The 18364-nt window shown below is 30.6% G+C and overlaps 2 protein-coding genes across 3 annotated transcripts; one reads left to right on the top strand and one right to left on the bottom strand.

Annotated features, from left to right (window-relative positions):
* The first annotated feature begins 6424 nt into the window (after nucleotides 1-6424).
* Nucleotides 6425-11177, top strand: LOC125819550 (probable LRR receptor-like serine/threonine-protein kinase At5g63710). Of its 2 annotated transcripts, none has more exons than XM_049498995.1 (12): nucleotides 6425-6633; nucleotides 7423-7683; nucleotides 7812-7944; nucleotides 8050-8121; nucleotides 8374-8517; nucleotides 8764-8835; nucleotides 9061-9126; nucleotides 9463-9533; nucleotides 9622-9765; nucleotides 9873-10214; nucleotides 10312-10706; nucleotides 10784-11177. In XM_049498995.1, the coding sequence occupies exons 2-12, from the start codon at nucleotides 7584-7586 to the stop codon at nucleotides 11093-11095; spliced, it is 1851 nt and encodes a 616-aa protein (XP_049354952.1). In that variant the 5' UTR covers nucleotides 6425-6633; nucleotides 7423-7583; the 3' UTR covers nucleotides 11096-11177. The 2 variants fall into 2 exon arrangements, with proteins under 2 accessions (XP_049354952.1, XP_049354950.1); XM_049498993.1 differs by having other exon boundaries at nucleotides 6447-6633; nucleotides 7522-7683.
* Nucleotides 11178-12035: 858 nt separating this feature from the next.
* LOC125819551 (protein terminal ear1 homolog) lies at nucleotides 12036-14614 on the bottom strand. The gene is made up of 4 exons (XM_049498996.1): nucleotides 14052-14614; nucleotides 12980-13066; nucleotides 12515-12677; nucleotides 12036-12215 (listed from the first exon to the last, which is right to left on the bottom strand). Exons 1-4 carry the CDS (start codon nucleotides 14612-14614, stop codon nucleotides 12036-12038), a joined length of 993 nt encoding a protein of 330 aa, XP_049354953.1.
* Between the last annotated feature and the right edge of the window lie 3750 nt (nucleotides 14615-18364).

Raw genomic sequence — 18364 nt, 5'->3', positions numbered from 1 at the left:
AATATATATAAATTAACTACGGATAAATGATAAAATAAACACAAAAATATATGTATTATATATTTATTGATTTGATATAAACATTTAGTACATACAAACCTATGTTTAAGTGGCAACTAACAAGTGTCTAAAGCTCAAACCTATTAATCGAGACGCTGAGTCAAATTTAAAGGTTGAACGCATCAAATTTATTCATACCGCACTATTGATCTTGTTCATTAGGAAAGAGTTTAAAAAAATATTAGGGGAGAAAATTTATAAATGCTATTGAAAAATTGACTTTGTTGCATCACTTTATTGACTCTTACGGTTTAATACTTTATATACATGTAAGTCATATGAAATTTCCTCTCATAAACTTTTTGACTGACTTGTCAAATTCATCTTTTAAATAATTATATACGGTTAATACGTAAAAATTATGCAAAGCACATAGTATAATTAGGAAATTATTTCCTACTCCTACTCTTTCATAAATTATCAAAAATTCTTATTTTTAGTGTCTTTCGGATACATAATATTTGCAGGCGGATACTTTAATTAATAACAAGCGGATACTTTAATTAATAACTTGTTGTTATCATTTTAATGCATTAAATAAGGGATTAAAAACTGAAATTATAATTGACTCCCACAAATCACGCGTACGTTTCTTTCTTGGCAAAAGTACTCATTACCCCCCTGAACTTGAAGCTTTTTATACTGTGTACACCTAAACTAAATTCCGTTTTAATTACCCCTGAACTTGTTTATTCCTCCGTCGCGTACACCTTTTTTGTCCACCTGGCGTAGAAATTGACAACACACTCTACTAGGCGCGTGAGGAAGTGATTTTTTGCCACATCACAAAGCTACAACGGTAAAAAAAACGTAAATCTCCATTTTTCTTTAATATTTGACATATTTTAAACGAAAAATAAGGGAAAATGTAAATGAAAAGTAAAGGAAACAAAGATTAACACTTACTTGGTAAGAATTTTCGACAAATTTGAAATTCAAGGAGTTCCGCGAAATCAGCCCTTATTCAAAAATAACTTTTAAACAATGAATTTTAATATTTGGCATATTTTAAACGAAAAATAGGGCAAAATGTAAATAAAAAGTAAAGGAAACAAAGATTAACACTTATTTGGTAAGAATTTCAGACAAATTTGAAATTTAATCGACCAACTTCATGTCTAGAAAAACCCAAATCCAAAAGGAGTTCCGCGAAATAAGCCCTTATTCAAATATAACTTTTAAACAATGAATTTTAAATTTAAGAAATTTATTTTTTGCAATATTAATTTATCTAGGTGGCTATTATTTATCCAGGTGGAAATCCACATCATCAGTTTTGCCAGCTGTCGCGCGCGTGTAGTCACAAAAGGAGCAGGTGGACGAAAAAGGTGTACGCGACGGAGGAATAAACAAGTTCGGGGGGTAATTAAAACGGAATTTAGTTTAGGTGTACACCGTATAAAAAGCTTCAAGTTCAGGGGGGTAATGAGTACTTTTGCCTTCTTTCTTCAACCAATCAGACGTTCATAAAACTCTAACTGAATTAGAAATTTTAAATTTTAAATTTCAAATTGTGAAACCTTCTCCCTGTTCTTCGAAAATCCAGTAGAAGTTTGATTCAAAAAATTTTGGAATGCAATTTTGTGAAGATTCGTAATGAATATTTCGAAGAAGAATATTAAAGATGTACACCCCTACTGCTCTGTTTACTATAAACATGATGCATTAACAAATATTTATGCAGTTCCATTGGAACCAATGCCAGACAAAAGTGATTGGTCAGATCCAGAATGTGTTTTGGAAGAAGTAGTCTTGCCACCAAGATACAAAAAAATGCCTGGTAGACCAAGGAAAAAGAGGAAGAAAAATTCAGATGAAAAGCTAACCACCAAAACGAATTGTTGTGGACGTTGTGGACAAGAAGGGCACAATATAAGAACATGTACTTTCTTCTTGAAAGATTCTTGATGGTTACTTTTTAAGAGTTTTTATGCTTCATGTGTGATAATTTTCTGGATATTTTGAATATGCTAATAAGATATTATCATTTGGTGTGATTTTTACTTTATATAAATGTTACAAGAGACAAACTGTTGAATTATACTAAATATATTGAAATTAATTGTTTTATACCAAGTGTAAAATATATTGTATCATGTGTTGGGGTATGTAACAATTAAGTTATCTGATAAGTGATTATGTATCATATACGTTATAGTTCAATTATATTTTGTATCTGATAATATAATATTGTTAGTTGTTATGATTTACATCAATGTTACAAGATTCAATCTGTTAAAGGATACTAAATATATTGAAACTTAATTGTTTTGTACCAATTGTAACATATGTACAAATTTATTATTTGATGATAAAGTGTGTATCATATACATAATAATTTTATGAATATTGAGTATCTGATAATAATATAGTATCAGATGTTGTGATTTACATCAAGGCTACAATATGTTAATAGATACTAAATAAATTGAAAATTACTTGTTGTTTACCAAGTGTAAAATATATAGTATCATATATTCTGTATGTGATGGTTATATTGTATCAGCAGTATTGGTGTATACCATACTTATAAGATACAATTTGTAACAAGTTACTATGTATTAAACTATACATATTGAAACAAAAATTAAAATTGAAATACAAAATTTGACAAAAATCAATTATTCTGTATATACAGTGACATAATTGAATGTGATACAAATATAAATTCTCATAGCCATTTTTATTCTTTTAAGTATCATATAGAGAATTATCCATGACTATGATGCACAATACCAAACCAACCTACATGCCAAATTGTGAATTAAGCAACTATCTTAGATACAGTAATGTTCATTTTATTTGATACTAAATAACAACAAAACATAAGTGGTACACAAATTCCATTATTGTTTATATACAGTGACAAAAAACAACCTACAAAGTAAATGTGATTTGAGTACTTAACTTATATACAGTTCTCTTCACTTTTGATACAATAACAGTTAATAAAAAAAATTCGCAAAAATTATTGTATATGGAAAACAACTGCATATTTCAAAGAGGATACTTAATAAATAAATAAGAAATTATTTATCGTCAGATTAAAAAAAAACAGGGAATACATATATGATAAAAAATGCATACCATGGTTAGTGTTGGTCGATTAATGGGAGGGGCAACCTTTCTACCTCTTTTCTTTGGGGTTTTCGGATCCTTTGATGTAGAAGATGCATGTACTATCTTTACCGATTTTCTCTTGCTAGAACTTTGATTTGTCATGACTGTCGGGTCATGCAACCTTTTAGAACTCAATCTTCCCAATTAGAATCTTCTGAATAAAAAATTAGAGATTTGTTAGATGTTAGATGCATAATGCAAAAGCCAAAACGATGGATACACAATAAAAGAAAAAAAAAAGGCGAAATTACAATGGAGAAGATGAGACAACCTAATTTGAACTCTGAATGCAGTTGAATAGTGATAGGATTCTTTTGAAATTCAAAATGATTTGAATTTGATAACTGAAATTGTAATGGGAGAGATTGAGGGCGAAAATTAGGGAATGGGAAAGGTCTGTTTTGACTTCCAAATAATAAATTATCCGTTAAAGTTGAATTAGGGAAAAAGAAGGGAATTTTGTATTTTAATAAAAGAATAGGAAAATATTGAGAATAGGTAAAGTAATGTTGTGTACTTAAGTAATTTGTCCTAATATGTAACCACAAAATAATAATTTTCATGTGTATCTTTATTAGGCTTGAGTTAAACATTAAGTCCAATACATAGGTCAATCAGATTTGGGCCACAAGTTTCAGCCCATTGAGGGAGGCGAAATAAAATAGAGATATGTTAATCATGTTATCTTTTTCAATCTTATATATACGTGGAAAATGTGGCGTATATTTAATTAATAAAGTGCAAGATATATTAATTTTATTAAGATATTTAGTTAGTCGATCAATTTATTAATGTCAATATAATTGCATTTCATGGCATTATATGAATAAAATACTTTATATATAACGCTTCTACTGATTAAAATTAAACATTGATCTTTAGAAATAATCTTTCTATCTTTACGATTTATGAAATAAGAGTGAGATCATTATGTATTTGACCTTTTTTCAATCACCACTTACAAAATTACACTAATATATTATCGTGTTCAACAGAATTCACTAAAAAATTAACTTAACATATATATTGTCACATATATAAAAATCAGAACTCATTGACTTTAAAATTAAATTCTCCATTTATTTATGGAATAAGGAATTATACACAAAAAATGGTGGGTATAAACACACTTGTGATAACACTTTTGGAAATTTGGAACCAAATACCATATCTAAGATGCCTATAGGGAGAGGATAAATGCCTAACTTTTCATATACTTAATTTTAAGTTTTAATGTATAACATCATACATTACTTTTAGGTCATGTCTAGACAAATGTATTGTCAAAATCTTCAAAACCTTTTTCTTTTTTCTTAACTTAAGCTTTTAGGAGAAGCTTTTTCTTACTTTTCTTTTTCCTCTATTATTATTATTTTTAAAGTCTTTTGCATTAGAAAATAAAAGGTTTAACAAATAAGAAGAGGAGAGAGGCTAGTATTAAAAAAATGCAATTAAGTTATTTGTTTAATAAAAACGTGTGAAGTTTTATTGATTATGTTTCAATCAAATGCTTATAATTTAATTGAAATATATTTAATTTCAACAAATTACAAACTCCCTTCATAATTTTATTACTAAGTATTATTTTTATGCAAACATTTATAGTATGAGATGAGAGAAAAGAAAATGATTGTTAATTCGATGGGATAGTTCTTGCTTTTGGCTAGAATATATTTGATTTGATACGGCGAAAAATATATTCCTGAAAAATAATATTTTTTTTATGAAATACACATTATTATAATAAAAAAAACTAATACTTAGATATTATTATTAATCTTTGATATATAGTAAAACTAAATACCACCAACCAATTGTGTATTTGTGTTTATGTTCTATCCTTGCAATAAATAAATAAATAAATAATAATATTCTACCTCTGCTTTGTAGGATTATCATGTCTTTTATTTGTGTATTTGTGAAAATTGTCAAAGTGGAGAAACAATCATGTCTTTTTTCAATTATTCTTCCATTATCCAATCTTATGGTAAAAATTAAGTGGAATAGGATAAAAAAGATGATGAATAATTGTATTAAAGTGTCTTTTTTTAAATAAAAAAAAAAGATCAACTTTTTCATATTTCATTCAAAGCAAAACATTATGAAAAATTGAAAACATTGCCTATATCATCTTTGCACCTTTTCAAAAGTTTTATTAACAAATTAAATCATAACACATTTATCATCAAGTTATACAAGGTTGTACCATTAGAAGTAAAAAAAGTACAAAAGTTAGAGAACACCCCAAATATTAGAGGATATTGTAATAGTTTAACATCGACATAATTTAATAACTTCGAGTTTGAGCAAGATTTTTTTAAGGATTGGAGGATAAAAGATAATCATTCATCTTACTAGATGAGTTAATTATATTTTGTTCGAATTATATATAAATGTATGTGTGTGTTACGAAAGGTACTAACGAGTCGTTCAATTTGTCACACTAACAAAATAATCATAGCATAAAGTTTTACATAACTAATATTGAAGTAAAGTTTGATTGGCCTAACATAATTTTAATAAACCCTTTAGTTGACTTTAATAAACTCTGCAAGAAAAAAAAAAAAGTTAATAAGAGCAAGAAGATTATTTTATTTAAGAAAAAAAAACTAAAATAATCTGTCCACACCTAATATTCCTCTGTTATATTATTGTAGGATTTTGTAGTAATATCCTAAATCAAGTATGTATATAACATTCAACTTCTCTTTTTTCTTTTTTTTTTTCAATCCAATATCTGATACCTGTTTTGGAGGTTTTTTTAATCTGGATTCACGGTAAAAAATCTTACTTAAAGGTATTCCTACTCTTCACTCGAACTCGGAAGTATTTACCACTCCACTCGAAAGTATAAATAATTAAAATTATCACTAAATCCAAGAGCATGTGAGAGTGTTATGATATGATTAATGAAAGAATAGCTCAGTGCACAAAGTATATAATATTAATTTCATATTGGAACTTGTGACCTATAAGTGAACGAAGATAAATTTATCGTTACTCTTAGAAGTTGTTGTTTGCCATGATGATTATCCAATAAAAAAGATATTGTTCTCCTTTAAAGAAGAGGGGAATATGGTCATGCTCATTGATTGCATTTGGGGTGTAAGCATCTAAATATTAAAGTATAATAAAGTAGAGAGAACAATGTGTTTTTCCTGTTATTAGTAGTGGCCTTCTCATTCACCATCAACTCATCACCAAGTAGACTCTTTTTTTAGCTCCACTTACCCCCACCCCCCCCCTCTCCCCCTACCCCTACCCCTCTCTCAAAATTGTTCTATTCCTACTTTCTTGAATGCTTTGTGTGTCCCACTTTACACATTACACTAAACCCCCCAATTGCCATTTGAATCTCACCTATTCATCATGTCATCAATTATCTACTATTACTCTTCCTTGTATATCTTAATCATTCATTCTACTCTTCAAAATCCATGGCTATTAGTCCAGGTCACTTTTCTTACTAACTTGTATATTTACATATTACTATTTGCATATATACATGTTGTGAACCTCATATAGTCGACCTCAACTTGTTAGGGACTGAGGCGTAGTAGTTGTTATACATGTTGTGAAGCTTATATAGTCGACCTCAACTTGTCAGTGACTGAGGCGTAGTAGTTGTTATACATGTTGTAAAGCTTATATAGTCGACCTCAACCTGTCAGGGACTAGTAGTTGTTATACATGTTGTGAAGCTTATATAGTCGACCTCAACTTGTTAGGGACTGAAGCATGGTAGTTGTTATACATGTTGTGAAGCTTATATAGTCGACCTCAACTTGTTAGGGACTGAGGCGTAGTAGTTATTATACATGCTATTATATAAGTTTCTTGATATTTTTTTGGGTATATTGAACTAAGTTAATTTTGCCTTAGCTTTTAAATGAACTTATGTTAAGGGGATTCAACAGTCTAATATATATATGTGCCTATCATTTAACATACGTATGTCATTTAGTTTTTGTACCTTTGTCGTCCCTCAACCCCTCTCCAATCTTTTCTATCTATCATTAGAAGTAGGACAAGTAATATTCCGGTGAAGGGAATAAAAATTAGTTTAAAGCCTTTATATTTTGACGATCATTTGAGAAATTAACTCCTGGGAAGACTAGTCACTCAGAAATAGTCATTTTGATTCTTTTGTTCTTACTCAGTATGACCATTAATTCTTATTGGTAGCACAAAAAGAAGTGGATACTTCTTGAACTAATTGGTAATATTTTCATTGTGTTGCAGCTTCAAGGCCTATTTCTTTGACATCATATTCTCCGACCTAGACTTGTTTGAGATTGAGGCGTAATTGTTGTTGTTGTTGTTGTTGTTGTTGTTATATAGAGTATCGGAAACAAGGAGAAGGATCAACTGGAAGCTCTCCTCTGGTTGATAGAGAAAATTCAATGTCTACAGCCTTTTCGTTCCGGAATTTTCATTTGAACTTGCTGTTATTCCTACTTTTATGCAGCAATGGTCTCTCCTCAAATGATTATGATGTTGAAGGTATGGAGTTATAGGTTTTGGTTACTGTACCTGTGAAAATTTCATATGCTTGCAAAATAATGTGCTAATAAAATCGCGATAACTGTTATTCTATATTGAAATCATATATCATATATACATCATTTCAGGTCATGCTTTAATTGAGTTGCTGAGGGCTCTGAATGATTCACACAATAGAATCAAAGATTGGAACATTGATTTTGTGACTCCATGTTTCAGTTGGTCTCATGTTACATGTAAAAATGGAAATGTCATATCCCTGTAAGACTAATTCTTTCCTTTCTGTTATAAGTAAATCAAGTAGATTCATATAGTCGACCTCAACTTGTTTAGGACTGAGACGTAACTATTGTTGTAATCAAACAGGAACTTAGCTTCTAATGGATTCTCAGGAACACTTTCACCCTCGATAACCAAATTGAAATTTTTGGTTAGCTTGTAAGTATACTGCACTTTGTATTAAAATTAGAGTTACTAGTAAAAATCACACCTAACGTATCCCGTTTTTTCGAGTTCCCTATCACCAACTATTTATCAAAAACACACCTCAACTATTAGTTGTTCCCTTTTTCCTACCTGAGATATCACCATCGTTCAGGCAGGAAAAATGAAATGTTGCTAATACTCGATGTCTCACGAACCTAGGAAAGTTTTGTGAAGTGTTGCTAAAATGTTAATGGAACTGTGCAGGGATTTACAGAACAATGATCTATCTGGTGCCTTACCTGATTACCTTAGCAGCATGTCAAATCTACAAAACTTGAATCTTGCAAACAATAATTTCAATGGCCCTATTCCACCAGCTTGGGGTCAGCTCTACCAACTTAAATATTTGTAAGTACTTGTTTTTCTTTGTTTCTTTGTTCTCTCCGTTTTCCTAAATCATCAAGGAATGTCACTCGGACTCTTCAAAAATGATGACAGGTTCGTGTCAGGTCCTCCAAAAGCAGTGCATTTTTGGAGGATCCAACACGAGTGTGACAACAGTTTTTGAGAGTCCTAGCAGACCTTAACATAGCTCTTATTAAATAGTTCTTGTAACAAAGTCTTTCTATGATATGTCCTTTTGTCCTGCATCAGGGTCATGAGAGGAAATCACATAACTGGAACTGTTCCAAATTCACTTATAAACATCACAGGCTTAAAAGAACTGTAAGAACTATGTTTACCTTACGGGCGTAATTTACTCTTCGTTTGAAATTTTCAGTTGGATTGAGGCCTATGTTGCTCAGACTCTTCAAAACTACTATAGTATGTGTGTCGGACCCTTCTAAAGGTGGTACCATTTTGGAAAGTCCGAGCAACATAGAATGAGTTGTTATTTGATGTTTTCATTTACTTCTGGTTGTAGTTCTTACTTGTTTTAATTCTTCACAGGGACCTGTCCTCCAATGATCTGACTGGAGGTATCCCACTGCAGTTGTTTTCAATACCAACATACAGGTAATGTCATCATTTATTCTTCTTTCTTGCCAACTTGTTTAGCCTTCCCATTTTGATGTTGAGCTCTCAAAAAGGGCTACTCGATGCACAAAACAGCCATGGGGGTGTGACATAGGCAGTCTACCCTGGTGCTAGCATCAGTAGCTTATTCCACAGCTCGACCTCATGACCTATAGGTCATATGGAGACAACTTTACGTTGCTCCGAGGCTCCCTTCAACTGATAAAAAAATGAAAATTTGCTACTCATGACTGCATTATTCAACTTGAAGCTATTATTATTGACTTAGTTGCTTAACTATGTTGTTTTAACAATCATTCTATACGTCGTAATCAGTTTTTCAGGAACTCATCTTGCTTGTGGCAATAGATTTCAGAAACCCTGTGTTTCTAGTTCCTCTACTCCAGGTTAATAGTCTTGTCACCAATGCATCTTTTAGTTCTTAAATCTTAGCCAACCAAATGATTATTGCTCAAGTGATATTTTTTTCAACAGCTTCTAGCAGAAGACCAAAACTTGAGGTTGCTATTGCTGGTGCAAGTTGTGGTGCATTCCTTCTTCTCTTAGTTGGGGCTATCATCACATATCGTTGTAATTATAAACGTAAACTCAAACAAGATCAATTTTTTGATGTGGAAGGTATATGCTTTACTCCTATTTCTTCAACAGAAAGAGTATATGGTTTTTCTGTACTGAACAAATTTCCTTAATAACTTCAAATGACATCTACTTTTATGGCATTTTAGGTGACGTTGAGCGCAACATTTCATTAGGCCAACTAAGAAGGTTCTCATGGCGCGAACTTCAGATTGCAACGGACAATTTCAGTGAAAGCAACGTTATAGGACAAGGAGGTTTTGGTAAAGTTTACAAGGGCTATCTTTCAGACAACACAAAAGTGGCAGTGAAAAGACTCACTGATTACCACAATCCTGGTGGAGAGGCTGCATTTCTAAGGGAAGTGCAGCTGATTAGTGTTGCAGTTCATCGAAATCTCCTACGTTTGATCGGGTTCTGTACAACCTCTTCTGAGAGAATTCTTGTTTATCCATTTATGCAGAATCTTAGTGTTGCATATCGGTTAAGAGGTATGCCCCTTATCACTCAACCACTTTTTTTGACATTCTTGATACTATTCAGTCTGTTAAGTCTGTGTTTGTGTTTTTTTCCCTCTCTTTTCGACAGATTTAAAACCTGGAGAGAAAGCTCTGGATTGGCCAACGAGGAGACGGATAGCATTTGGAGCAGCACATGGTCTAGAGTACCTACATGAGCATTGTGATCCTAAGATCATTCATAGAGATCTAAAAGCAGCAAACATCCTCCTAGATGATAACTTTGAACCTGTTCTTGGAGATTTTGGACTAGCAAAGCTAGTTGATACAAAACTGACTCATATTACAACTCAAGTTCGCGGAACAATGGGCCACATTGCTCCAGAATACTTGTCTACCGGAAAATCATCTGAGAAAACAGATGTATTTGGATATGGTATTACACTTTTAGAACTTGTAACAGGGCAACGTGCAATTGATTTTTCGCGTCTTGAAGAAGAGGAAGATGTCTTGCTACTGGATCATGTAAGTCCCTACTTCCACACACTTTTCAATTTTTGAAGAGTCAGAGCAACATAACGGATACCTTTTTACTTCTACAGATCAAGAAACTACTAAGAGAGAAAAGGCTAGGTGACATTGTGGATGGAAACATGAAAACTTATGATCCCAAAGAAGTTGAGACAATCCTTCAAGTTGCATTGCTTTGCACCCAAAGTTCACCTGAGGAACGTCCGAAAATGGCAGAAGTAATCACCATGCTAAAGGGTGTAGGTTTAGCTGAAAAATGGGCAGAGTGGGAGCAACTTGAAGAAGTAAGAATTCAACAATTTTCGCTCATGTCGCGACAGTTTATGTGGGCTGAAGACTCAACACATGATCAAGAAGCTATACAATTGTCTCAAGCAAGATAAACAAAAAGAAGATGCAGAGAAATGTATGTATAAGTACTTCTGCAATAAAATTTAAGAGTAGTTTTAGCTTCTGCTGCAGCTATAGCTAGTTATGTAACATGTAAGAGTAATTTTATCATACATCTAGCTAGTTATGTATCATGTAAGAGTAATTTTATCATATACGTATACATAAGGCACTAAGGTGTCTTTTTTTAATTTTACAATGTATATATATATAGAGAGATAGAGAGACCATCTATTACTGAATTTACTCGATTCCTAGCTCATTGTACTAAAATTCCTGCTCGATATTTATATTAAAGTTCCTTCAATTAGCAGTGCATGTGTTGCTATGTATTGCAAGTATAATATAGACTATCCATATGGGATCTATATTGTTTCAAGGATTATTCAGTCCACCTTCAAATATGAGATTTTTACCAATTATTTTTAGTTTACCTAATAATATAATTCTTCTACACTTGGGTCTTACATAGAAATATTAGAGAAAGAAATTGAAAATACATGCATATTAAAGGCCACCTTACATATATAATATCCTTGAGAAAAAAAAGGCCCCTTACATTTACATACTACATATAAGACTAGTCACTAAAAACTTGAACAAAAACAACTTTCATAACATACAATACTAAACTAACAAACTAAACGCAAACAACATTCTTAAAACATTAAAATACTAAACATAGAACCTAAGATTTCAAAACATAAACATAGATGGATAGATCCAATGTTTTCATTTCACCCCAGATCATCGATAAACTCGAGCCCCTAGGGAGAAAATGAAAACACTGAACATACATCACTACAAACATAAAACCCTTTACGACACTTCTAAAAGCTTAAACTATGTTGCTCGGCTCGTCCAAAAATGCTGGTATATTTAGCATTTTTTGGAGGACTCGAGCAACATATAGTTCCAGCAGCTGCTAAAGTTCTAATTAGTCGTGTCACTGGATGAATTAACTGACGGAACTGCAGCCAGATTGCCAATAATCATTGGAGCTGTCAACCTAGATGACCCGTTCCTCGGAGGGGAGAAAACAACTGGAAGATATTCATCAGTGTCACATATAAACTTAGACTGCGAAAAATGCTTCACCAATTGATCCTTGCCCTGAAATTCAATCAAATATCATTAAACAAAAAAGCAACCAACATTACAAAAAATTATGTATCTATATAAAAGACTATACACTAGAAACCCCAAAATGTACACTACAATACTACATTAAATTACGAAACAAACTCAGTTTGTCAAAACGCGCTAATATTTGGGAGTTGAGGAGTGACCAACCATACATTGTTGTATCTCATGTCTTTCATTTAACACTTGTATGGTGTTATGAACATCAACAAACAAGTTTGAAGCGAAACATGTTGAAAGAAAATCAAGAAATGTGAAGTCATTTTTACCTGAATACGAGCCCAAGAAACTACACAAATCTTCCTTGATGAGTAAAAGCCCGTGGGAGTCTCGACACTATTCCATTTGAAGTACCTGAGAACTTTCCTAATCTCTGAAGCAGCACAACCCGACGTGAAATTGACAAAAGCATAGCCTACATTGTTCTTGGTCCTGCATTATCAACACGGTCAATTAACAAAGAATAATGAGTGTGTTAAAGATTTAACTTATATATACCAACACAATATATAGAAATAAAGTAATTAGTCTCACTTATTTTTCAGGTTTCTAATCGTTTCAAGAGGGTCGTTTCGTTTGGAACAAGTATATATCTCATATGGGACTAAAGAACACCAAATTTTCGTACCAATAACAAAACACGCGAAAAATGTAATCCCAAATTTTATACCACAAGTAGCATTCTAAAATTTCATTGTAGAGGTCATTAGTGTATAGAAGCTAAAATATTTTACCTAAAATCCATTGGCAGATAAAGGAAATCATACTCCCAATGATTCACATTGCAGTAATGATCAACAAAAAGCATGAAAGGCTCTCTCCTGTTGAATAAAATCCATTCAAAAAGAGTAGTATTTTTGTCAGAAACTAACAGATTCATAAAAATATACATATACCAAAATTAACAAAAAGAGGAGATAATTAATAATGGAGAATTAAAAGCAAACAAAAATTGCATTTAATACAGTAATCAATCATATATGATGAATACTACGGGCATGCATCACCATAGTAACTGTACATTGGGATATGAACAGACAGTGAAAAAAATTAAAGTCTGGAAAATGCATAGTAACACTAAAGAGTCAGTTAAACTAGAACCCAAATAGGACTGAGACCTATGTGTTGTTCCGACTCTCTAAAAATATTGCCGCACCCGTGTTGAACTCCCAAAAAAAACACTACTTTCGGAGAATCCAACGCGCATTTGTTAAGACATTTCTGAAGAGTTCGAGCAAACATAGATTGAGATTAATGCAATACATGATCATTTCAAGAACCAAATATGAACAAAAACAAGTGCAAAAACCAAAAGTAGCACATAATAGATACTAGAAGTACTTTTTTTCAAGTCTCAATTTCAACATGCAAAGTGCAAACAAATAAAAGAACTGAAAATGGTAAAACAAAAAGGGAAATACTATTGAATGAAGCAATATATCAAGAACAAGTATATGAAAGGTCATGTTCAAATAACAAAAGCAACCCATAATAGATATTTTGCATTCAAATCTCAGTTTCAATTTTCAACATGCAAAAAATGAAATATTATATCATTTCAATAACAAATACATGAAAGGTACAAGTGCAAACAAACAAAACACAAAATGACCCATATTAGATCATTTCAAGAACCAAGTAAATGAAAGTCAAGTACAAAAAACAAAACTAACCCATAATAGATTACTGTACTTAAAACTCAATTTCCACATGTAGAAACCCATATAACATGAAAAAAAGGTTAAACAACATTAAAAAGTTTTAAAGATTTGACCTTCATGTATAAAAAGATAACACATCACAGACCTGAACTGATTGGGTATGTTTCTTATCATAACAGTAGTTTTGTTCCTACTGAAAAAAGTAGCAGAAGATTTGCATGGAGAGATAGAAGAACCAGTTTCTTGCTGTGGCTTCCTCATAAAAAACCCTTTTGGCTTCCAACCACTTTCACCAGCTCTCATCAACCTAGGTGGCAAAAGGGGTTTCTTATTTTTCCAATTTTTCTTCATCCCAACACTAAATATTTCATCTTTACCAACAAAAGACTGATCTTGATGTGTTTTCTCAACCCACATACAATTCTTCTTCACCCCATCACTAAAGATCTCACCTTTTGCAAGAAATGACTGATTTTGAGGTGTTTTTTCAAGTTGATGATAACGATCTCTGTGAATCCAATAAAAGGGAACATTTTGTTGATAGTAGTAGAAATATCCTAAGTGATGATATTGAGGCTGTGAAACATGAAATGGCAGTAATGGTGGCTGATACACAACAAGTTCATTGCCTTGTGGGAGAAAAGGGACTACTTCATTTTCTTTATTAGTTGGTTTAAACACTTCTGCATTAGGATTCAGTACTGCCATAACTACAACAAGAGAGGGAAAAAAATGAACTTTTTCAAGAAAGTAGTAAATGTCACCGTTTATGTAAACTATATATACCACAAATACAGATGGGGTGCGTGGGGGGTTGGTGATTTGGTGGAAGGTTGAGATTATACAAAGAGAAAATCTTTCATGTGTTTTGTTTAAAAAGGTGATGAGTACGTAGTAGACTAGTAGTATCACACTGATCATATAGGTGGAAAACCCCTATAGAGATGTAATCATATCAAGAAGATAGTAGGTGTACAATAGAGAAGTATTAAAAACCTACCTTATCGTTCTCCGTTCTTATATTAGTACGTTTATAATTTGAATAATAAACATACAAGAAAAATAGAATATCGAATAGAGTTATTATGAAATGATAGGAGAAAAGATAAAATATGATTATTAAATAATAATAAAGACAAAACAAGAAAAAAATATTGATGTAACAACGCGATCCTATCAAATTAATTGAACATAAAATGTGTCCTTTCGTTATTAGTTAACGATGGATTCAAACGATACGATACGATACAATAAAATTTAGGCTAAACTCATCGATAACCTTATAAAGTTGACACCAAATTTTATTTAGACACCTCAATTAGGTGATATTCATTTTAGACACCCTATGTAGAATTCTATTGTGTTATTTTGACACTTTTTGCTGATATGTCAAAATGACTGTGATACATCCAACAATAACGCGTAAAAGTCTTAATTTAGTCATCTTTTTATTTTGTTTTCTCTTCTTCTTCTCCATTTTTCAACCCACCATCCCTCACCATTTTTTCAAACTTAAACTCCTGCAATGGAGGTCGAATTTTTTGTTCAAATTTGTTTTTAAGTCATTTTTCTTCTTCTCCATTGTATTTCTTTTCTAAATCTACCATCGCCTCCCTCCACTTTTTGTCGGAAAAATAGATATCAACACCCATCTTTCATATTTATTGTCTCTTTCTTTCTTCCCAAAAAAACAACACTAAAAAAAAAGAAGAAGAATAAATATGAAAAATAGTAAAAGAAAAGAATAATATTTTTAAAAAGCACAAAAGAAATTTTGGGTGTAATGAAAAAAGAGATTTTTTTAGAATAATATTTTTATTTTATTTACTAAATAAATTTTAAAATAAATTTTAACTGAAAATAACACATGTAATCATTTAATTGATTGTTTGTCACGTCATCAATGAGTGTATGTATTACACACTCCTTCACTTTTTTGTTATTGTCAGAAAAGTGTCAAAATAATATAATGGAATTCTACATGAGATGTCTAAAATGAACATCGCTTAATTGAGGTGTCTAAGTAAAACTTGTTATCAACTTTAGGAGGCCGCCGATGAATTTGACCTAGAATTTAAGTAACAATCAAAACAAACATTGTATTTAAGCTTACAATACAATTAAACGAGTAATAACAATTCAAACAAGGTGTAAATGTCACATGACATAGCAAGTTAGTTATAAAAAAAAGATGGTATATTTTTATATTTAGTAATAATTTAATTTTAAAATATTTATTTTACTCTTAATAAAATGAGTTAAAATAACTTATAACCATACAAATACTCTTTGGTTTAAAAAGAATGGTCTACTATTTTTATCTTTTTTGAGTATGTTTCAAAAACAAACTTTCTCCTTTTTTAATAATATTTTAATTTTAATTTTTCACATGACATATTTAAAATTATAAAATTAAAAGACATTTTAATATAATAACTTTATATAACTTTATTTTAAAATTACAAATTCTTTTTTTATTATTTTGTTAATCTCTTTATTAAATTAAACTAAATCACTCTTTTTTAAACCGAAAAAGCCTCCTTATATCACAAATTATAAAAATTCTATTCTTTTTTTAGAAAATAACATAGGAAAGGAAGTGAGTATTAAAGTCCGTTTGAATTGATTTAAAAATTGATCAAATCTATTTTTAAGTCAGTTTTTTACTTTTGAAAGTGTTTGATAAATATAAAAAATAACTTAAAATAAGTCAAAAATGACTTAAAATAAATTACAATGTATTTAACAGGGTAAAAAATAACTTAAAATAAGTCAGAAATCAAAAATAGATCTCCCCTTACTTTTAATTTTTTGAATTAAAAGTCATTTCAATTTAATATTATTATTTTTTAATTTTTAACTTAAAAATTATTATTTCTAAATCAATTTAATTTTTTTAAATCAATCCAAATGGACTCTATTTGTCTTTTATGTTGGGATTGTTGTTATATACATCCAAATAAAACAAAACAAAGAGTATTATAGGGATATATGAGGGGAGGCAAAAGTGTCAGAGAAGAAAAATATACATTCACAAAAAAAGGGGGTGTAAAATCTGTGAAATGATGGAAATAGGCAGATTCAGATACTCTAATTATTACACTTCATTTAATGCCCAATACATTTGGCGGCCAAAAACATTTATCGAGGATTTTCTTGATTAGACCATTATAATAAATCTACTTAAAAAATAATTAGAATTATTATTAGGAGAGATCTCAAATTAAAAATAAAAATATTCAGAATAAAGTAAATGTGATTTTGGTGGAAGATATTGAAAGTGAGATTAATATAGTTTTGAATTTTGGTATATAAAGATATTCTAAAATGTGATTAATTATGACGTAACATACTTTTAATTTATTGAGAAGATAATTTTCAATGAAAATACTTAATAGTGTGTTATCTTATTTATTTTTTCATACTAATAATCGTAGTATTATTCTCATAAATTCATCCTTCAATATTTATTATAATGTCTCATTTGTCCTTGTTCAAAGAATCAAAACTCTTCATTACACAAAAGAAAGTGCATATATAAAGCTTGTATATCTCATTTAAAATCTAATATATCAAATAAATAATCTTAATATTATTCATTTTCCATATTGTAATAGTTAGTAGTCTGTATACTTTATATTATCCAAGGGTCAAACAAGTCCAAAATTATGTAAATAACCACAAACTAGTCCCAGGCCTAAAGAAATACTAATAAGAAGTAAATAGAAATAAGCAAAATGACTTGACTATCACTCTTAAACCTGCACATCAATCAAGGTTTCTCCCTTTTTTTCCTTTCATTTTTATATCAAACTCTCTAATAATGTCTCCCTCCGTCTTAATTTATATAACGATTTAAATTTTGATATCAAAAAGCTCTTTGATTGTGAGATCAAAATAAAAAGATATAACGCTCGAAATCTGAACTATATTATATAGGGAGGAAAGGAGAATGAAAATATCAGTTTACCTTTATAAAGTCACAAAATCATAGTTTCCTTATTTGACTATAAAAACAAGCAACTGTTTTCAAAGATTCACTGTTTGTTGCTTCTACTAAATCACCAAAAACATGCTGTATTGTGACAGTGTTTTTGACAAACCAATTTAATAGTTTTCCTTTTTCCAATAAAAAACACCTACTACTACTATTCATATTTCAATGAAAAAAAAACTACTCCACACTGTTTTAAAAGATTTTGGCCAAATATCCTCTTCTTGTTAACTGTCATTTATCAGACTTTGCTTATTTTTGTTGTTTCTAAGTTTGACCATACCTCTTTTAGCTAACACACCATACCTTATACACTATTTAGGATATCATAATCTGAATTCACAAAGTAGAAAACTGAACTGTTCATTTCTGTACAATCTAACTTTTATATTTGATGCTGGACAAGAAGTTGCCTTTTCTTTTGGACTATATAGTAAAGTTGGTCATGGTTTGATTTTGAAACT

This window comes from Solanum verrucosum, unplaced genomic scaffold, assembly GCF_900185275.1.
Source record: "Solanum verrucosum unplaced genomic scaffold, falcon-dt-bn FXZP01000255.1, whole genome shotgun sequence".
Classification (NCBI taxonomy): Eukaryota; Viridiplantae; Streptophyta; class Magnoliopsida; order Solanales; family Solanaceae; genus Solanum; species Solanum verrucosum.
Note: the sequence above shows the minus strand (reverse complement) of the source record. Positions and strands in the feature narration are given on the sequence as shown.

Excerpts from the sequence above, each read along its gene's own strand:
- LOC125819550 (XM_049498993.1), top strand. Across the intron at positions 7,684-7,811 it reads AAATGATTATGATGTTGAAG|GTCATGCTTTAATTGAGTTG; the intron begins GTATGGAGTTAT and ends ACATCATTTCAG. Across the intron at positions 8,518-8,763 it reads CTCTACCAACTTAAATATTT|GGTCATGAGAGGAAATCACA; the intron begins GTAAGTACTTGT and ends GTCCTGCATCAG.
- LOC125819551 (XM_049498996.1), bottom strand. The coding sequence starts at position 14,614 with ATGGCAGTACTGAATCCTAATGCAGAAGTGTTTAAACCAACTAATAAA. Across the intron at positions 12,678-12,979 it reads TATCTGCCAATGGATTTTAG|GACCAAGAACAATGTAGGCT; the intron begins GTAAAATATTTT and ends TTGATAATGCAG. Across the intron at positions 12,216-12,514 it reads TTTCTTGGGCTCGTATTCAG|GGCAAGGATCAATTGGTGAA; the intron begins GTAAAAATGACT and ends ATTGAATTTCAG.